Source organism: Calidris pugnax, unplaced genomic scaffold (genome assembly GCF_001431845.1).
Source record: "Calidris pugnax isolate Ruff unplaced genomic scaffold, ASM143184v1 scaffold102, whole genome shotgun sequence".
Lineage (NCBI taxonomy): Eukaryota > Metazoa > Chordata > Aves > Charadriiformes > Scolopacidae > Calidris > Calidris pugnax.
Window position 1 is genome coordinate 4,465,430 of NW_015090846.1, and position 21,027 is coordinate 4,486,456.

The 21,027-nt window shown below is 55.1% G+C and overlaps 2 protein-coding genes across 2 annotated transcripts; one reads left to right on the forward strand and one right to left on the reverse strand.

Moving 5' to 3' along the window:
* Positions 1-1,077: 1,077 nt before the first annotated feature.
* On the forward strand, positions 1,078-11,158 carry CUTA (cutA divalent cation tolerance homolog (E. coli)). The gene is made up of 6 exons (XM_014942788.1): positions 1,078-1,173; positions 3,851-3,999; positions 7,622-7,681; positions 8,934-8,979; positions 9,301-9,350; positions 9,890-11,158. The coding sequence occupies exons 1-6, from the start codon at positions 1,093-1,095 to the stop codon at positions 9,990-9,992; spliced, it is 489 nt and encodes a 162-aa protein (XP_014798274.1). The 5' UTR covers positions 1,078-1,092; the 3' UTR covers positions 9,993-11,158.
* A 66-nt stretch (positions 11,159-11,224) lies between these two features.
* Positions 11,225-20,603, reverse strand: PHF19 (PHD finger protein 19). The gene is made up of 15 exons (XM_014942712.1): positions 20,513-20,603; positions 19,503-19,703; positions 19,173-19,254; positions 18,964-19,059; positions 18,766-18,866; positions 18,497-18,645; positions 18,073-18,168; positions 17,740-17,808; positions 16,645-16,765; positions 15,489-15,556; positions 15,216-15,386; positions 15,037-15,124; positions 14,652-14,737; positions 14,409-14,504; positions 11,225-14,091 (listed from the first exon to the last, which is right to left on the reverse strand). Exons 1-15 carry the CDS (start codon positions 20,585-20,587, stop codon positions 13,740-13,742), a joined length of 1,851 nt encoding a protein of 616 aa, XP_014798198.1. The 5' UTR covers positions 20,588-20,603; the 3' UTR covers positions 11,225-13,739.
* Positions 20,604-21,027: the final 424 nt, after the last annotated feature.

Here is a 21,027-nt window from a genome sequence, read left to right on the forward strand (position 1 = left end):
CTTACAGAATGGAACAGAATGGAGCTGTGTTCCTCTGCACTGGATTCCTTACAGGAGCATTTTTAGGCCCAAGCACCACAGCAGGACTTACCAGCTTTGTAAGAGTTTCGATCCAGAGAGCGCAGAGCCCCAACAGTATTAAGTCTGAGAAGAAAACTATGTTATGGATGGGTAAATGAAGGCAAAAGTGCCATATGGCATCAGCAAGTGTCCTGGAGCACGTGTCCTCCAAGTCCTCCTGGAGGGAGACATTCTCCAGCAGCCGGTGGTGCAGGGGGTGTTGGTCAGCACATGGACGCTGCTGGGAGAATTTGTCCTTGCACGTGGCCATGTCCTGGCATCTGCCATGTCCCGGCTTCTGCCCATCCCTGGGGGTGGTGGGGAAGGGGCTGGGGGGAGGCAATGATGTCCCTAAATCAGGGTTCTTCACCCGCTGTGCGAGGGCCAACCAACACACTGAGTCGAGGTATTTATTTCAGTTCACCAGAATCAGGTGCTGGTCATCTAGCAACAGCCAGCACACCATGGGTTTCCAGCCACCCAATATTTATAACAAGAAAATACAGCTGATTGGTTAATAATGATGCATTCACTGCTCCTAACTACACATATGCATGTAAACTCATGTTTAAAACATGTAGGGAGGTTACCTGATTAGCATGCTCATTAGTCACAAAGGGGTGTGTGTTTTAGCACACACAGTAAATTAATTTATAATTACCCCAGGTTAGTTTGGGATATACTTTTGGCTTGACTTTGGTCCAGAAGTTATGTATTTTGTTATTGTGAGTCTAAGTCTGCAAAAGAACATTGTTTTGTTCCCATCCTATTCAAAGTCAGGTATTTTTCTGTGATGTCCCGACCGAAACTTCTTGATAAAATTTTCACTTTTGCCATCATCAGGAGTCCCATGGGGATGCCGTGGTGGCCCACGGGCCAGTGCTCAGCCCTGGCTAGGGGAGGCAGCCGGACACCAGCCCGCAGGCAGCCGGGGAGGAAGAGGAGGAGGAGTTAGAGCTCATTGCGGGCAGCCTTCCCCGGCAGCCTTCCCAGCTTGGGCAGAGCAGGTGGAGGGACGGAGGGGATGAGGAGATGGAGTGGCTGAGCCAGCGTTGCCCACTGCTGCCCGCTGGCCAGGGCTGCCCCCGGCCCAGCCGGGGCACCTTGCTGCTGGTAAGTGGGAGCCCTCCGCTGGGACCAGGGCTGGGGGGACAGGGGGATGCGGGTGACCCACTGGGGAGGGCAGGGGATGCCAACCCAGGTGACCTTCTTCAAAATAAATAAAAAAAATTTAAAAAAGGAAGAAAAAGATCATGCAGGAGGAACGTATTCTGTGTCTCTGCAGAGAGAAGCATATTTCTTAGGAGTTTTTTTTTTCCACTCGTGCTGAGGAAGCTCACAGCCAACTCAAAATTGCCACGAGTTGTGTTTGGGGTGGTTGTTTGGATTTTATTTTTTTATGGTTTTTTTAGAATCTCATCAAAACTAGGCAAAAAGTCCTAAAACTCTAAAGCTGTTTTTAGTTCACCAAAGACAAAACAAGTCTTGCAGAAATCTTAGTCTCTCTCTAAACTCAGCTAGCATTTTGCTGATCAGTGCTTTTCAGTGAAATACTTAAAATCTCACAGCAAATTTTTAAATTTTGTTCACTTTAACATTTTGGCAGTCATGAGTTTATTCTGTTTATCAGGTAGGAATCACTTGGCAAATACAACTATTCTGGAAAAATAAAGGGGGGGGGGGGTATCTTTTTTTTTAAAAAAAAGGGGTGGGGGAGAACCCCAAAAAAACAAGGGGGGGGTCAAGAAATCTTAGTCTCTCTCTAAACTCAGCTAGCATTTTGCTGATCAGTGCTTTTCAGTGAAATACTTAAAATCTCACAGCAAATTTTTAAATTTTGTTCACTTTAACATTTTGGCAGTCATGAGTTTATTCTGTTTATCAGGTAGGAATCACTTGGCAAATACAACTATTCTGGAAAAATAAAGGGGGGGGGGGGTATCTTTCTTTTTAAAAGAAAAGGTGTGGGGGAGAACTCCAAAAAAACAAGGGAGTGGTCATTCTTGTAGTAATATTCAATCACAAATGTTCATGGGGATTTCCTCATCACATGCACATACATCTTCAAAGAAGATTAACGATTGCTGTGCTGAACAGGTTGGATTTTTTTTTCCTAAGCAGGGAGCATGATTACATTCTAATCTGGAAAAATAGATACACCAGCATATCTCTGTTTGGCTTATAACTATCTGAGTAGCTTCTGGGATTCGTTGCATAATATTTGTTAAATGGCTTATTGGAAGAAAGAGCGCAGAAGAAGCTCTAAAAATTATTTTGAGAAACCTTGTGATAACAAAGAGCATTTCCTCAAATGGGTTGGAAAAGAGGAGACAACCAATATAGCACAGCAGTCGTTTTCCAAACAGAAAGGAGCTGCTGTCTTTCTGGTGACAACAATTTTTAATTCAATCTTTTTAAAAAAAGAAAAAACAACTCTGATGTTGGCCCTGTAATGGGAGGGTTTTCGGAACATAAAGGATGATGGAAATAAGGAAGAAAAGGAATATATTCTTAGTCGTATAAGCATTTTTTTATCACTGTAGTTGAATGAGGGCCAGATGCTGTTTATTTCTAAAAGAAGACAAAAGACAAAGGGACGAGCAGCTGTGCCGAGAGAGCGAGCGCTGCGGCCCCGGGTGCGGGCACCAGCCCTGTTCCTCAGCACGCCAAATTAACCTTGCTATTCCAAAAATGTCCCCGCTGAGATAATTATGTATTTTTATGTGGCTGTCTTTGTGGCACGTGAGTACAAAGAGCAGCTAAGGGTCTTGCCAGGAATAGCATCGAATGTACAGCAAAACCAACTTGTTGCCGCTGCGCTGCCAGTCCACGCAGAGAGCGTTAGTGTTTTCTGCAGCCCGGCAGGACAGAGACAGCCCTGCAGACCTGGGCTGTTAGGATTTCTGTGCCCAACAGGATCCAATTTCACAGGCCTATTAGTATCAGATAAGATGAAATGAACTTAAACCCTTTATTGAAGTCTTATCCTCCCTTGCCTGCTGTGTGAGTTTGTTTTGTAGTCGGGGGGGGGGCTGCAAAACATCTGTCAGAGAAGAGAATTGCCCCGGGCTGGCAGGGCAGGATGAAAACTCTCCGGGTCCCAGCACAGACTGTATTAGCCCAGGCTTCTTGAATCTCTGCTCCTGCATCAGGCTCCTGCCCAAATTTGTTTCCCATGGCCGGATCCCTTCCCCTACCCAACCTACTGCTCTCCTGCTTCCCACATCCCATGGAGGCAGAGGGTCCTTCCCCATCGTTTCCCGGTGGGATGGACGTGCCTTTCCCATGGCACACAAGAGGATTGTGGCAGGATGTGTCCTCAGTGGGAAAGAAGATGTGCTTGGTGTAGGAGCTGTGCTTGGCAGTTCCTTTCTCACCCTGTTTTACAACAGAAATGTAATTTAACAGAGGCAGCCACTGACTTACCTCCTTGTTCTTCTTTGGCAAACCAGCCCTGGCTGCTGAGGCTGCGCAGGGGGGTCTGTGACCCCCATCAATCTGGGCTGTCACCTCCCGCAGCAGAGGTCGGGGCTCCTCTGAGCTGATCCAGCCTCCAAAGCTGACCCTTTCCTGCCCCGAGCACTTGGCACAGCCCTAGATCAACCACACTGGAGGGGACTCAGTCTCCCTACGAGCTTGTTTTCACCGTAATTACAACTAGAACTACTGTAATGTCGAAAGAAAGAAAGAAGGCTAGAGGCTTCCCTTGAGCCCCAGGTAGTGTAAATGCTTAGTTTTACAAAATGCAGTATTTCACCTACCATCGTCACGCCTCGATATTGCATTTTAGGTGGTGACTCTGTCTTTGCTGATGTACCCGGTGCTGAGGAGTCTCGCTCTTCAGCTGCACTCTGCTGTCACCGGCAGCTACGTCTCCGGGACCCACTCCATTGCCTTCATCAACTGTCTCAACGAGCAGATTGCCAAGGATATTGCAAGGTACAGAGAAACTTCCCCTCCTTGTCTGCTTGAATTGCTCAAAAGCAGCTTCTTGTGGAAGAAAGCTTTTCCTTGTCCCTCGAGAGGAGCTGTACTTCTCTGTGCTCCGCGCTTCTGTCCCAATGGTGCTCCTTTTCTCTTACTCTCTCTGTACCACATACCCACTTACCAAGAGCTGTGCTTTCTAAATGGCTGGCAATTGCCTCTGAAGTCAATGCCACAGTAACGTGAAGCCAATTCTCAATTTATTCCTCTGCCTTTCATTTTCAAGCCATTTTCAAGCCATGGCCCTAAATCTCAGATGGATTGAGCCCCAGCTCTGTGTTCTCTGATCTGCCACAGTCTTTCTTCTTCTCTACAGCACAAATAAATTCCAGGAGAGGTGTTTACAGAGAGGGACAAAGCACACTACACTGCCATGAAAATAAATAAAAGACAAAAGTGGCCCATGGCAAACCCAAAACAGGCACTTGTGAGGTTCCACCTGGGAGCCTGCACTCTGCTCACCAGACAAACATCAGGGAGCGAGGGCTTTACCTTGTATTTTTTTTTTCCTCTTTAAATGTATGACATACTTTGTGTGATATTTTGCATGCAGAGGTTTTTTTCACATATCCGTCAGCCCCTGACTCAATAGATGGTTTGTTCGAAGGACTGAAACTGTGTTGACTGGGGAAATGTTTATGATGGACCATTAAGTTTCCTGCAACACCTCTCGCGCCCTTTTCCCTGCTGCTTGCCAAAACCCCTCCATCTTCTGTAAAGGGTTCCCCAACAGTCGTTCAGGAACTGACAGGCTACTGAAAGGGATTTTGTGTCACCTTAAATGCTGCAACTGTATTAAGAAATTCAAATAGAATAATATCTGTACCGCTTGACGTCTTCTGAAAAAAGGGGTAACTGTACATGGCTGGTCAAAAGAGCTTCAGTTCCTGAAAATGCTTCATCTTAACAGCTTTGAAAAAGTTTCCCACTCTTTCTTCCTTATCTTGCAGAGAAGGGTGAGGAAACAAGTCACTCCCCATTGCTGAGATACACGTACTTTGATTGCGTTTTTACTGGTAGAGTAATTATTCCTTTGCTTCCAAATCTGGATGAATAAGCCATGGTTGTAGAGAATGACACAGGGCTGCTACAGTTATTTTCCCACCCACCGTTTTCCTAGTGCTCTGGTGTTTATTCTTCCTTCACGTTGCTCAGTGGAGCACTCGCTTTGACGGCTCAGACTGCAAGGAAATTTTCTGCTGGTTTTAAGGGAGTTCAGGGTTTGTGAAAACAGATTAGCCGCATGTAAAATTCAGCATCTGGCTTGTTCATTGCATTAGTTCTAACCCAGTTGATCTGGATTACTATTAACTTAAAATCCTCAGAAGAAACCCTGAGTTCATAGAAGAGATCTAGTCTCTCCCCTGTGCCTGCTGCGAGAAGTTGACCCCTTCAGGCTGGACGGTGTGGCCGTTGCACTTGACACAACTCACCTAACACCCGAGCAGCCTGGCAGCCTCCAGCTCTGCCTTAGATTTTTGCATATCATTTTCTTCGCTTTTCTGCTTATTAATATTTCATCTGTCTCAATTCAGATCCTATTGTGAGGCAAGGACAAAGAAACACACATTAAGTACCCAACCCAAAGATATCATGTATTATGCAGACGTTTTTCCACAGATCACGTTCAGCTTCTTATAATGTTTCCCATTCCCATGGTGGCCACTTCTTTCCGCTCAGCTGGCTAGAACAAAGTTCAGGATCTCAGTTAGGATTGCGGTTTAATGGGACAGAGCAGAAGCAATTAGAAGGTACTCACCCAAATCAAAAGGTTCCTGAACTAAAGTGACTGGGAAGTTGCAGGCGGCAAAAAAACAAAATGATTTGTGCCATGTGTTTGACATGACACACACAGCGGGAATATCTCCGCTCACACTGCTGCACTTTGTGGGTCTACAGATTAACTCAAGATGCTCTACGAGCATTAAATGCCTAAAACTGGCTACACATGGTGAGAGCAAACAACCCAGAGCCTCCTGGGGTGGCTGTCCCCTCAGGCCATGCTCCCTCTGAGTCATGGGCAGAGAGAAGTCCATCTCCACCGCCTTGCTGTGCTTAAATATTAAACCCCGTCCTGGGAGTTAGCTGGGTCCGTGTGCTGGTTCCCCAGTGCTCTGCTGGAGTGGAGAGATGTCGTAGGATCATCAGGAAGGGCTGCTTTCTTCCCAGCACCAGGATTCCTTCCTGCCCCACACGAGGACACCTTTGCCTTGTGCTCGTAGCTGCGAGGTAGGAACCTCCACAAGTGGACAGAGAAAGCAGGACCGATAACCAAGATGTGCAAAGGACCTTATAGTGCATTCAGACAAGAGCCCAGCTTTCCTTAGGGGTCAGAGGCCAGATCACAAGGCACGATGCAGCTGCACATTCACACCTTGGCTGGGGTGTCTTCAGGTCGCTGCCATGGGGGAGGCACCTCCTGTGCTCCTTCTTCTTGTCTTCAGGGACACACGGGCCAATCTGTTTTGTAATCGCCTCCCATCTGTACCGTACCCTGGATGCAAGGACAATAAATGTTTAACTTGCTCTGAGGCAAAACCATGCTGGAGAGCATTTCAGAGGGGAGCGGTAGTTAATCAAAACAGTTTTAATTCTTTCGCTCGCTAAGGGTTAAGTTTTGCGAGTTGCTGAATCACCCTTTCCAGCCTCTAATAACTCCTGCCTTCTCGGCAATTCAAGGTCAGTGAGAAGTTAAATGTTTGTGTTGTCAAAGCACTTGGTAAAAATAGTGCCCGGTGATGCCAGTGTTGAAGAAAGGTGCAGGTAGAAGCCAGCAGTGCAGCTGCCTGCAAGAGGGACGGGGCTGCCCTCTCCATGAGAAGGGCCCAGACATTGCTGTGGTCAGAAAACACAACATTTGACCTAGTTCTTCTAAAAATCCACCCTGAGATTGTTTCAATACTCTTTAATCACTTAAATATCACTTCTGCTGGCAGACCCAAGCCACTCTGCAATAACAAATCAGCCCACAACTAAAGGAGGCGGCCAGAGGGAAGGAATTTATTTGGGCTTCAGATTTCTAGGACGTTTTTGGGTAGAAAAACCTTGATGTTGTTAATTTAACAAGATCCACATTTAGTCTGCTGTGCGAGGAAGAAGCACAATTTTGACAGCATAAATACATAAATACTGGACTGGGAGACAAACCCCTTGGTGTCCATCCCAGCCCTCCTTCTCATGGCCTCATGGCTCAGATCCTGCCCTGGTGTCCCCTTGGCAAGTTGGGCAACAGGGCTGATGCTGGGCAGAGTCCTTGTGCCGTGTGAGGCACTGGTCCCATGTGCTGCTCCAGAATAGGAGCAACACCAAACCTTCCTCCTTGGTGGTGGGAACAGGGAGGACAGTCCTAGAGCTGTCTCAGGAGGATCTGAGCTGAAGCAGCTCCAGCTGGAGGCCACCTTTGCCTCTACTTTCCCAGGATAATAATTAACACTAACTCCTCCATCTCCAATGTTAAAGCTGGTGCTGGCAGTCAGGGGCAGCACCAGGGAATGTCCCCATGGCTGGGGGTAAGGGCTGAGCCACGGTGAGCTGGGGATGGTCACTAACTCCCCCTCCTGTCTCCTGTCTCACCCAGGGCCATCATGGATAAGAAGCTGGCTGCCTACGTCAACATCCTGCCGAAGAGCTCAGCCTTGTAAGTTGGGTTGAATATTCCCCAACGGAGGAGGCAAACCCAGGCTTCCAGAGGGGGGAAGGAGGAGACAGACACCCCACAGCCCTGGGGAGAGGAGGCAGTGTCCAGGAGGCTGCTGGGACTGTTTGTTGCTGCAGATGGTAGAGATGATCCTCACCAGTGCGGAGTGCGCTAAGCTCATTACGGAGTGCAGATGCTCCGACTGCCAGTGGGGACCATTTATTTATTGGTTACTTAGCTACGGGGAGATGGAGCAAAGAGCAGGGTGATTTATGGGCCTGAGGGCATGATGCCTGTTATTAGAGGATCTAAAAAGAAGCTAAGATAGGGACCAGAAAAGGCCATTACAATATTAAGCGGCACTTTCAGGAAGGAAGAACAGCATCTTTGACCTTGAAATACGACCAGCCACGATCTGCAGGTATCCTCAGCCACCCACGCAAAGGTTTTGCACTTTTTAGAGAGATTAAAAAATAACCCCCCAAACCAACCATTTGCTCGCAAGACCACCCTGGCCTGGCCCCACACTGCAGCCTCCCCATAGGAGGGGCTTCTCCCAGTACACCCCCAGGCTCTCCCATAGCCCAGCTGAGGCTGCTGAGATGGATCAGCCCCAGTGATACCTGTCTTCCCCGGACACTTGGTCCCCTGTGAGCCACGACAGCCAGAGAAGAGCTCCTCGTGCCCAGCCCTGCCTGCTCCAGCTGGCTTCCCCTCCGTGCCCCTCTCAGGAGACACGGTGCTGCTTCCAGATGCCTCCTGGTGCAGGAACCCAGCGCCCAGATGAAATCACGATGGCCGTCTGTCAACATAAATGTTTTGAAAGGTCATATCTGACTCACGAGAAGTACATCTCCTCTCCTGCAGGGAGAAAGAGGAGCAGAAAATCATGATGCCGCCGCACTCAGCCTCCCAGCTGCAGCCGTGCTGTGGCTCAGGGCAGACACTGTCCCCCGGCCACCGCTTGGAGCAGGGTCACCACCACACAGCCCCCCAGAGCCACCCCATTCCCACCTCCTTTGCCCTGCCCTTCCCCATGGACAGCTCTCTCAAGGCTGGCACAGCCAGGGGGACTCTGGGCTGTAAATCTTGGGTGCTCAGTTACGTCCACAGCAGACTTTTGGGGATGGTGATGCTTCTTGAGCACCACTTTGTAAAGAAACAGCCGCATGAAGAAAGCACCAAGCAGGGGGAGGAGCAGGGCTGCACCCAGAGCTGCATTTGCTGATGCTGCTTTTCTTTTTAAATCTAGGTATTTCTGGAAAGGGGAACTGGAAGAATCCACTGAAATACTGCTGGTAAGGGACAATTCCCCACGTCTCAAACATCCCCATCCCAAGGGGGTTTGGGGAGGGTGGCACCAATCTGCCCGAGATTGGGACAGTACCCAGGGACCCTGAGCACCCACCTGCAGGTATGGCAGTGGCCACCTGGCTCAGCCCCTCATCCTGCCACCACAGGGGACATCCCTGGGGGAAGAGCCCAGAAAGGGCTCCTATTGCACCGCTGGGTGCTGGCCATGCCTCGTGGGAGCAGGGGAACTGTGCATGTAGGATTGCTCCATCCCCTTTCCTTCTCCCTTGGGTTTTGATTTGTGTTTTTTTTTTTACTCTCCACAGATAGTGAAAACGAGAACATCCAAAATAGGTGAATTGTCCAACTATGTCAGGTGAGGGTCTGGCTGTGCAGAAGCCCTGGGTTTCCTATGCAAGGTACGCTGCCATCTCCTGCTCAGGCTTTGGGAGTCCTTGAGCCACTTCCCATCCAAGGAGGGTTTAAGTGCTCCTGCTGTATCTTGTGAGCCACAAAAAAACCAGAGATGGCATCAGCAAAAAAAAAAAAATAAAATAAAAGGTGGGAATATCAACAGTTTGGCTTCAACCAGCCACTCCATACTGGGTACAAGGAGGGTTTCTCCTTCTCCTAACCCAGGTTATTCCCTGGCTGCCTCCCAGCAGGATTTCCTGCGTTTGGGGCAGGGCCCCTGGCTGTCAGCTGCTGGCTGCGGTAAACCCCAAACTCAAAGCAAAATTCTCACATGGCAAAAAGAAGATGCGGGTGCTTTGAAGTGAGAGGGGAGCGTGGGGCAGGGCTGGGGCGCGCGGCTGGGAGCGGAGACCTCTGCTTCCTGCACTGCCAGCGGGAGAGGGGCTGTTCTGCCGCAGGGCTCTTGGTGACACTGTTCCTCTGCGTCTGTTTCCACTTTAGATCTATCCATCCCTTTGAAATCCCTGAAATCATCAGCCTGCCTATCGACCAAGGAAACCCGCTCTACCTCAAATGGATAGAGGAAAGCGTCCCACAGGACTAACTGAGAAGAGCAGAGAGCACCTTGCTTTCGGGGAGCGTTATGCACACGCAGGGAGGCAGCTTATGGCTTCACAGGTTTGCTGTAACACAGAAGCCTGGGATTGGGAATTCCCTTTGCACCCAAAGCATCCCCTCCTCGGCCTGACCCTGTGCTCCAGGGAGCACCGAGCAGCCCGGAGGTGGTGGAGGCTGAAGCGGGGAAGGACAACGTGCACCAAGGGGTGTTCCAGATGAGGATACACAGAGATGCTCACATCAGGCCACTGCAGCATTTGGGGGCTGTCTCAGGCCCCCCAGCAGCGAGTGCCAGCTGGTGGCCATGACCTGACAGCCCCCAGCAACCCCTCCACTGCCATCTGTCCCCACAGACAGCACCTGAAACCCTGCCTGGCCCCCCTGCTCCCCCGCAGCGGCTGTCACAGCATCCTGCCCCGCTCTGCTCCTGCTTCCCCAGCCCGGAGGCAGCAGGATGTGGCCGGGCACCCCACGATGCATCGCCTCACACCCCCTCCTGCTGTCATGCTGCTGATTCAAGTCTTAAAAAAATCCAAGGAAACGGGAAACTCGAACAGGCACTACAAGCCTTTATCAGGAGCCACGAGCAGCGCACGCACTGACCCTGCCCAGTCTGCAGAGCTGGGACGAGCTGGGCTGAACTGGGCAACATCCACTGCCAGTTGAGGGAAATCAAAGTGCCAGCAGGACCAGGGCATCACCCCAGCCCCGCACCCCCTGCCCACACCTGAACGGTGGCTTTCTACCTGGACCAAGTTTAACCTTGTAAGAAGATGCTCATGTTAATAGTTTAACGGGATATAACTTATGGAACAATATTGAGTTATTTATGTGACTGGGAAGGGAATAAACAGAATTTCTTACCTGGGCAGGCTCAGGTGTTGTTGCAGTTTGCAGGCGCAGTGTCCGCAGTGAGCTGGGCAGGAGGAAGGGTCCGTCTTGGCCCTTTCAAGCTCCGAGAGCAGGAAAGAGGCACCCCCTCTCCACAAAACCCATCGTGTCCCTGTCCCCGGGGCTGTGCCCACACTGGCCCCTTCCCATCCCTCTCTTCTTCTTGTGCTGGGGGGCAGCATCTCTTCAGCCAAGGACTGTGACCCAACACCTGCCTGGGAGCACACACTGACCCCCAGTGCCCAAACTCAATCATCCTGACACTGCAAAGAGCCAGTGATGGTAAAAAAAAAACCCCAAAAAACCCAAAAACAAAACAAAAAAAACCCACAACCAAAAAAAGACCTTTTAATTGTACATCAGACATATTAATTACAACTCAGGTATAACAAGAGTTGGTTATTACAAGCAGCAACCTGAACTCACAAGTCTTCAGAAGGTGCACAGAGTCATTATAACATCTATTACAGCTAATGCAAAATATACTCTGCAACAAAAATATTTTTCAAGGCTCCACATTCAGTTCTCTGCAAGAGGCCAGGAGGGGAGGGAGAAGAGAGGGAGGGGAAGGGAACGGGGGGCCACGCGGTGCGGGTGCTCCCACCAGTGCAATGTCCATTGGCACATCCCATGGGAATAACCCTGCTCATCCCTGGCACAACTCTTGGCAGACCCCCCCCCTCCACCCCCAGGGGCAGTAACACAGATTTCACAGGCACTGGTGAAAGGGAAATACTTTAAATGAGCTTTTGGTGACAAGCCAAGGCAGCATGGGGAAGAGACCCCACTGGCTGCAGGATGGGGGGTCCCAACAGCCCATCTCCCACAAGGACGGGGTCCCCATGGAGATGACTCCCTGGGGATGAGCCGAGATGCAGCCCCTGAGGGTGCCAAGCACCTCTCCCCAAGGCACGTCTGACCCTGCTCCACTCAAACCATCTCATGGCTGGAGTTGGACAGAAGGTCCTCTACCAGAGCTCATGCACACACCACCAGCTGCACAACACTGGGCAACTCCTCAGAACGGAGTTAAAACACTTTTTTACCTGCCAAGACCAATATTCACACTCCTGATGTGGGCACCGAAGCAGCTCCTGGCTGGCCCAAACCAGGTGGGGACATCCCAGGGCTGCAGAGAAGCTGCTGCTCTGAACCACGGCCCCGTGTGAGGCATCATCACTGGCACTGTCACCTCACAGCCACACAAGGGCCTGCTGCCTGCGAGATTAATTAAAACAACAGATAAATGGCCCCTTCCTGGGTGTCTCACTACATTATTTCAGCAGTAGCTGAAGCGGAAGTTTGGTTTTAAAGGACCACGCTTTGGCTTCTGGTTTGCGAACACCACCCGCTCCCTCGTGCCGATCACACCAATGAATTTTCTGAAGTCCTTTTTCAATAAAACCACCTTTTCAGTTCACCCTCCGCTCGGCAGATCCCACAACTGCACATATGAACAAGGACGGGGCTGCAGGGAGGGGTGTGCAGACAGAGCAGCACCCACAGCCCCACAGCATCGCCCGCCCTCCGGCCCCATGGGACAGCCACGGTGGCGATGGGGGGAGAGACGAGAAGGACGACACTAAAAACATATATATAGAGATCTCTCTTAGAAAAAAGACTAACAAATATGTCTGGTGATATTAGATTTTTTTTTTTTTTAAAAAAAAGACAGCTGCTTTGCTGAACACCCTGGCAGTATTGCTTTAGTTAAAGAAAGGGGCTGCTCCTCCTCTTCTGCAGACAAACCCACCCCACGCACCCACAGACATCGACATTACCCCACTACCAGAGAGGGTGGCTGCCTGCCCTGCAGCGAGGCACAGCCACGAGGCCACGGGGATGGCCCCAGGGACCCTGGTACAACCCCCTCCCCACGCCCCTGCCATCCTCTCCAGCCTTTTTGGTTTGTCTGCTTGTTTGGCACATGCAGGACGAGGATTCCTGCGGGAATAAAGGCCTCGGGCTCCAGTCTGTGAAATGCCCGCGGTGGTTTTAAGGCAAAGGCGTTATCTTTTGGCTGATCTCTTCCAAGACTATGATTGTCAGAAGAACAGGGAAACGAAGCTGGTGCCTCATCACACACCATCCAGGTCGCGGGACAAGAGGAATCACCTACATCTGCCCCACGGCCACAAAAACCGGCCACACGTGGGCTGTTCAGGGGGCACTTTCCCCTCATTTAAAACAAACCACATTCCTTTAATGAATGGATTTAGGAGAAGGAGAACCCCATCTCCCAGTTCTGCCGAGGGCTGCCCACAGTTCCCCACGGGCAGAGGGACGGGCTGGGAGAGCTCGGGTGAGGGACCTGCCTTTGGCTTCATGGGCAGGACCCCCTCGAGTCGGCTCTGCAGGGCTGGGAGGTGGGGATGAGTCAGGGGGCACGGCATGGCATCCGTCTGCACCTGCAGGTCATGGGCTGCCCCAAAGGGGCTTTCCCAGGGGGTCCCAGCCACGCCGGGGGGACCCTTCTGGAAAGGCCAGACTCGGTCTCTGCTCTTTCCACCACCATGATGGTGCCTCGGGCTCGGCCAAAGGCTCCACCAGGAAAGCGCGGCTGGGCCACGCTCTGAATCTACACAGCCAATAAAGTAACAATTGTTAAGTTAAAAAAGTTTCACCCCTGGGCAGCACCACTGATGGTGCTGGTGATGCTGCCTTCACCAGGGGCAGTTCCTGGGGGCCGGTCCCAGCTGGGAACCCCTGAGCACCGAGGGGTCCCAGCCCTCCCCACCGGCCAGCGTCCCTCCTCTGCTTCGCGGCGAGGGTTTCCCCATCATCATCATCCTCATCTCCTCTCTGGTTTGGCTCCGGGAGAGGTTTGGGGTTCAGCAGGAGCTCAGTAAGGGGTCGTGCCTTCCCACTCCACCAGGTACTGCACCTTCCCCTCCAGCGTCACCCGCCGCGCCAGCACTTGGTACTTCTCCCCGCAGACCAGCCTGCCCGCCGCCCCGAAGTAGCTGCTGATGGAGGACTTGAGGTGGGAGAGCGAGGAGTCGTCCTCGCTGATGCTCTCAAAGGTGTGGCTGTCGATGCCCTCGTCGGGGCGGTCGGGGCCGCAGGTGGCCTCGCTGCCCTCGGGGGTACCCCTGGCCAGGTGCCCCCCTCTCACCTCCCCACCTCTCCTCTTCGCCCCTGTGGCGTAGGCCGGGGCTGCCAACTTGCGCTTGCGGCTGCCCACGGTCCTGCGGCTGCCGGGGAGGGGGGACAGAGGAGGGGGTGAGGGCAGCACCCAGGAGGTGCCCCCCCTCCCACCCCATGCTGTGCCCATCACCCTGCAAGCTGGGAGCAAGCTGGAATTTGGGTGAGCCCAGCAAGGACCCTGCGTGCCCGGTGAGATGGCACCACGGTGGGACCACCAGCTCATTTTAGGCAGCCCGGAGGAAAGGGTCCCCAGCGTGGCACATCCCTGTGCCAGGACACAAGGCTGCCGCAGGGGGAGAGGGGCAGCCCCTGGCTGTCCCACCAGGACCCCTCTGGAAGGGGCTGAGGGGGGCACAGCCCTCACCTGGACTCGTAGGAGAGGCTCGTGGTGGCTGAGCCCGAGGTGCTGGCGGCATCCGTGGAGTCCACGTCCGATAGGAAAGTCTGTCCCGAGCTGGCACTGGGGACAGGAGACAGTGTTGGCCCCAGCCTGGCACAGGGGGCACAGTGGCTGGTCCCCTGTGCCACCAGCCCTCCCTTCACATTTTGGTGTTTAAACTGCACCCCCCACTCACTGCCCACCCCCCCCCGGACCAGCCACACGGACCTTTTCAGGCTCTGAATCTCATCCAGTGTGAAGTCAAAGATGCTGGCCAGGTGGTGGTTGGTGCTCCAGGCGGAGGTGAAGTCACTCTGCCCCAGGAAAACAAGGGCACTGGTCACTGCCAGGCGCAGCGGTGCCACCCGTGACCCCAGCATCAGCACCCTCCACCCCGGCACCACCGCACCCCCTCCCACGGCCCCCCAGCCCCTGGGAAGCAGCCTGGGCACAGAACATTTGGGAACCCCAGAGGGAGGGAGGGACGGGGGCTCTCCCTGCCTGCAAGAGCTGGGGAACCTCACGGGGAGCCCCAAAGGGTGGGGGGCTGTGGGGTCCCACCCGGTTGCCAAAGCCCAGGGCAGTCAGGCAGAGGAGGGGATGAAGGACTCACGCTGGGAATGGCGTCCTCCAGCAGGAACTTGGCCCTCTTGCGCCGCGCCGCTCGCCGCTTCTGCTGCTGGAGCTGCCGTGGCAGGAGGCTGCGGAGCAAAAAAAAAGGGGGGGGGGGTGCCGGGCCACCCCAGGGGAGTGTGGCAGTCGGGGGGTGCCTGGGTGAGTGTGGCCACTCACCTGTCTTTATGGATGTACTTGCTTTTCCCCCTCTTCTTCAGCTCGCAGGAGCCGCTCTCGCCCACGCCGGGGGCTTTCTCTGGCAGCACCTTGCTGGGGGGGTTCGGGGGGACACGGATCCGCAGGCGAAAGATGCATTTCTTCTTTTTGATTTCCTTCCCACACAGAAACCTGGGAGGAAACAACCCTCAGCCAGGGGTTGGGGAGGGTGGCACAGGAGCATCCCGCATCCCATCCTGTCCCCGTCCCTCACCCCGGGGCGGGGGGGCTCACCTGCTTTTATAGCTGTTGAGAGCATTGAGGAGGTGGGGGCCCCGCTCAGAGATGGGGGTGCCCGTCAGCTGCGGAGAGAGAGGGGGGGGTCAGGCAGGGCTGGGCGCCTGCTGCCGTTATACAAAAACTAAACAGACGGGGGAACCCAAACTCCGGGTTTCGGCTCCTGCCCAAGGTCGGGGAGCGAGGGACCTGACACCCGGGGCCACCCGGGTCTGGCCCCGGCCACTCTCGGTGCCAGGGATGGAGGTGGCTGCGGGGAACGGAGCCGTCCCGACGCGGTGACGGGTTTCCAACATGCCCTGGTTTTAGCACTATTCCCAGGTCTAGTTCCAACTGGGAAATTTGTCAGGTTCAACACCCCACTGAAGGGAAATCCCAGCCCAGAGGAAGGTGATTAAGGTAATTTTGAGGAGGAGCTGCCCGCACCGAGTGCTGCAAGAACCCGGGTTTTGCCAAGATAGAATCATAGAATGGTTAGGGTTGGAAGGGACCTCAAAGACCATCTAGTTCTCGTAGGAGCAGGGCTGTGGGCACGGTGACACTGCCAACCCACGGGCACGTCCCTTGTCCCTTTCCACCATTCACCCTCCACCTGCCCCAGCCCCAGGAAAGGTCCCTCGGTTCTGCCCAGGGCCAACACCATTCCCAGCTCTGGGAGCAGCATCCTGTAGGCTGCCCACTGGGGATGCCCCGCTCTGATGCCATCTCAGGGTGGATGAACAGCAGATGGGAGCTGCCACGTGTCCCCAACGGGTGCAAACACCCCCAGCCAGGTGCTCCTGTCCACACAGAGAAACACAGGGAGGTATTTTAAAGCTCCTTCCCCGCAGGGGACTGGCCGAGGAGCAGCCAGCTTGGGCCACAGCACTCCCCAAAGCTCCGACCCTTTGCAAACCAGCAACACACAAACACACAGTGGGGTTGGTGGCCACCAAGAGGGAAATCCAGCCCAGCCAAGGGGCAGAGCTCCCTGTCCCACCATTTCACCCCAGCACCACCCTTCACCAACCAACCTGCCCCAGCCCTGGCTGCCACAGGGATCTGGTCCCTCCCAGCCAAGGCTCTGGGGACAAGCTGGACATAACTCACATCCCCAGCAGCACCTCTCCCTCCCCATCCATGGCCACCCTCCCACCCAAGCCCAGGCTTTTACCTTCCCGAGCTGCAGCGGATCCCAGTGGTGGTTCACAAAGGCCAAGATCTCCTCGAAATCAAAGTATTTCTTCTTGCTCTGCACACCCAGGTTGTAGAGGGCAAGATGGACGACATCCACCCTGCGGGGCAAAGGGGTGAGTGGGTCGGCAGCCCACCCTCTCCCTGGCAGGACGGCACCCACCACGATGCTCTGCTCTGCCAGCACCCTAAACCTCCCTAAACCTTCTCACTGGAAGCTGGGACCATCCCCACACCTCATGGGGGAAGCAACCCTGGCCCAGACACACATCCCAAGGGATGCCACCACAGCCAGGATGGTCCCCCCTGAGGCCTGGGGAGGGCTGGGACCCAGCCTGCAGTCGTGGGGAACTCCAATCACTGAGATCCCCAAGCCCAGGAGCTGGAGGACATGCTGTTCCCAGGACAGATGCCCAGTTTTCCACCTCTTTAATAAGCCCCAGCCGTGTGCTCTTGCTGCAGTTACACACAGGAGCCGGGATGGCTCTTATTCACATGAAAACACATCGACTATTTTAACAACCCAATCCATCCTGTAGGATTTTACACTTCTGTGTCTGAAAACGAAAGCCAAGCAATATATATCCTGCAGGATTTCCCTTCTTCTCCTTCCAGCCCGCGGCGCTGGTCGGAGCGATGTCCCCGAGGCAGCCGCAGCCCAGCATCAGTAGCACGTCTGACACGGCCAAGCACGGGGGGAACAGCAGGGAAAAGCTGGGCTGCTGGCACCATAAATACACTTTCTAGAGTGCTTTCAGACCATCAGGGTACACTAGAAGGTATCACTTCCAAACTTCTATTTTTTTGATTAATTCGATGACTTGGTCACCCGCTTGCTTTTTTTTTTGCGGTTATCTTCTGGCCAACGTGTGCCTGGGCTCGGGGCCAAACAGCAGGTTTGGGGCTTTATGGAGAAACAGCTTCCCCAGGAACAGCCCCGCGGGAGGAGCAGGAGATGCTCCGTGAACTCAGGCTGCTGAACCCAGCTCTGGGGGTGGCCCCAAGGAAAGGGCCTTGGTACCAACCCCCCCGGTGCCCCACAGCACATCTCAAAGGAGCCAGGGATGTTTCTTACCATCTCAAGGGCAGGCGCTTGATGTATTCAGGTCCCTGGTTGCACACGGAGCAGAAAAACACATAGAACCTGGAAAATAGCAGGGAAGGAGAGCGCTGGGGGTGGGGGTCATCCCCACAGAGCCTGGGGACGGGTTGGGGTGAGGACAGGGCTCCAGGTGCCGATGGTGACAGCACAGCCAGGAGGAGCAGGGCTTTGGAGGACAGGGCCACCCTCATCGGTGCCACAGCCGGATGGGGGAGACACAGACTGGGGACACTTCCATGCACGAGCTCCCCCAGGAAGCCACCTCTGATGTCCAGCACAGCCCAGCGAAGTCCAGCAGGGACATACCGGTCTCCAAACATCATGGGGTCACTGAGGCACTGGGTGCAGGCTTCGTGGAACCACTGCCGGCAGCGGTAGCACTGCAGCATCTTCAGGTACCACCTGGGGAGGGACAGGAGGTGGGTGACAGCGAGAGCAGGGTGCACCAGCCACTACCACAGCCCCCTCCCAGGCATGGATCCCCCCCTCCAGCCAGGGAGAGAAAGTCTGGCCATAACTTTATTTTCCACAGCCACAGAGGTGGGTACAAAAGGTGCCTCCAAGAGCAAGCAGAGACCCAGATGGCAGAGGTGGTGTGGGCACCTCCAGCCCCAGGGCAATGCCCTGCAAGCTGGGGACTTCTCTCCTGGGAGGGGGAAAATCCATGTGGCACATGGTTTTCCCCCCCAAAACCAGACACGACAACCCTCCCAGCAGGCAGGGGGCTTACTCTCCGGGGCCCCCGCAGTAGCAGTAGCACTGCTGCTGGTTGGTGCGGTGCGGGGAGTCCCACTCCAGCAGGTCGGGGTTGTAGGACAGCACCATCTTGACGGCTTGCAGCGTCTTGGCGATGGCTCCCTTCTTTAGGGCACCCCCTTTCTGCGGGACCGAGCGGGGTGGGGGTCAGCACAGCCACTCGGGGGGCCACGTCCAGCACTGCCGTGCCAAGGAGGGGGGTGGCACATGGAGCTAGTGACCCTGGGGGGCAGCCCCACTCACCCGCACGGCCAGGGCAAATATGCAGCGGCGGCAGAACCACGGTGTCCCCAGTGGGCCCTCGCCGCCGCTCGCCACGGGGATGTGGCACTGCTGGTGATAACCTGTGAGAGGGCTTGGTGTCAGCACCACCGGGCTGGCCGGACCTCCATCCCTGGGATGGGGATGTGGCAGCTCCCGGGGCGACGTGCCCACACTCACCCAGCCCACACTTCCCACAGATGAGGATTTCGTTCCTGGGGCCCGATGTCTTTCCCAGGCAGACGTTGCATTTGGGCTCCTCCCCGGGGACGCCGGCTGCGGGACGGGGATGGCAGGGTGGGAGATGCACAAGGCACAGCCACGTCTCTGTGCCACCAGGGAGACCTCCCGGCATGGCAGCGGGAAGGGAGGACAGGGCAGCAACTCACCATGCTGGATGTCCTTCCAGAGGACCCAGTACTTGGAGTTGTCCTCAAACGTGACGAGGCAGCTCTGCTTGGAGCCGCTCACCTGCGGGGAGGGAGCGGGAAGAACGGCCGAGCATCAGCTCCCATTCCCAGTGCTTCCCTGTTCTCCCCAGTGACCATCCCTGCCTCTTGGGGCTGCGGGAAGTCGGGTTTGGGGGGCAGGACATCAACCCCAAACACCCTGCTGACCAAAGCCCAGCCCAGCATCCCTCCAAGCTGCGAGCCGACCCAAGGAACGGCACTAACTACAATTTGGGCGCCCCACACTGCCCTTTTGGGTGCCCACGTTACCCTTTTGATCTTCCCAAGGTAATAGAGCCCGTCTGTCCAGCGGCACAGCACGTACTGCCCCTCCGACAGCTTCACCATCAGCTCTCGGCACCCGCTGCCCCTCCGCACCCCCGCGGCGCCCGGCGTTTGCTGGACACGGCCAGCGGCCCCGTAGACATCCCGGATGATGGGGTTGAGCTTGGCGGTCTCCATCAGCAGAGCCTGGAGGGGGGACACACACACTCGTCACCCTGCCCTCCCATCACAGCACAAAACTCCCATCGGCCGGAGCACGGTGTCCTGGGGGGTTCTGTGTGGGAGCACCGGGCCCACGGCTGGTTCAGCCCCACCAGTGGGTGCTCAGGACCCACAGAACCAGTGCTGATGAGATGGGCTCATCCACGTGTAATTTGAGTGAAATCAAAGGGAGCGGCCACAATCTTTGCTCTGGAGCCACCTCGCCGTGGGGCACGGGGACACGCCACAGCCCTGGGGTAACAGTTTTAAATTCAAGTTGATTTTTAATTCACAACTTCCTGGCAGCTTCGCAGGCTCCCAAAACTGGGGGTGGAGGTGGGGGCGGGGGCACCCCGGGAGCGGGGAGGCGGCAGCAGGACCCACAGTCACCGAAACCCAGCCTCCGGGTTTCACTGCCGGGCGGTTTGAAGGGCAGGTGGCAGAGAGGGGACCCCAGCGCCTGAACCTGCAGCCCCACATCCCTCAGCAGCCCCCCATCCCTTGCAGCCCTGCACCCCTCAGCACCCCTGCATCCCTCAGCGGCCCCGCAGCCCTCGCAGGCAGCGGCAAAACAACTTTAAAAGTTACTTTTCCCCCTCCTTTGCCCCCCCGTGACGGCGACACGCGTGACCTCACGCCGCGATCACGACACCAAACCTCAAGAAGTGACACAAACTCCCTCTTGCCCCCACCGGGGCTATTAATAACACACACACGGGGACGGGACACACACACACACACACACCCCCGTTTCCCGAGAACACCCCGACCGTGCAGCAGCGATTACAACTTACGGTAACCCGGGGGCGGCCCGACAGCCCGAGGTGCCGGGGGGTGGCAGGAGCCGCGGCGGTGACGAGCTGCGACATGTCACAGGGATTTTCGCCCGGGGAGCGATTATGAAAGCGGGGGGAGCTCCGCGCCAAGCCCCCCGGGAGCCGCCGGCGGGGGGACACGGACACGGGGACGGGGGACACACACGGGGACGGGACACACACACACGGGATGGGACACACACACACACACAGACACACACACACACACACACAGACACACGGGACACACGCGCGCGCGCGCACACACACACACAGACACACGGACGGGACGGGACACACACGCATCTCCCGCCACCCCGGGTGCGCGCACACACGCATCTCCACCAAGCATCCCGCACCGCACAGCCGAGGCGGGGGGCACCGAGCTGGGTGTCTCCCCCCTCTTCCTCCCGGTGTCCGGCGGCACCTGCCGGGAGGGACCCCCGGGGGATCCCCGGTCCCGCCGCCACTGGCTCATTCAAAGCTTCTGCGCC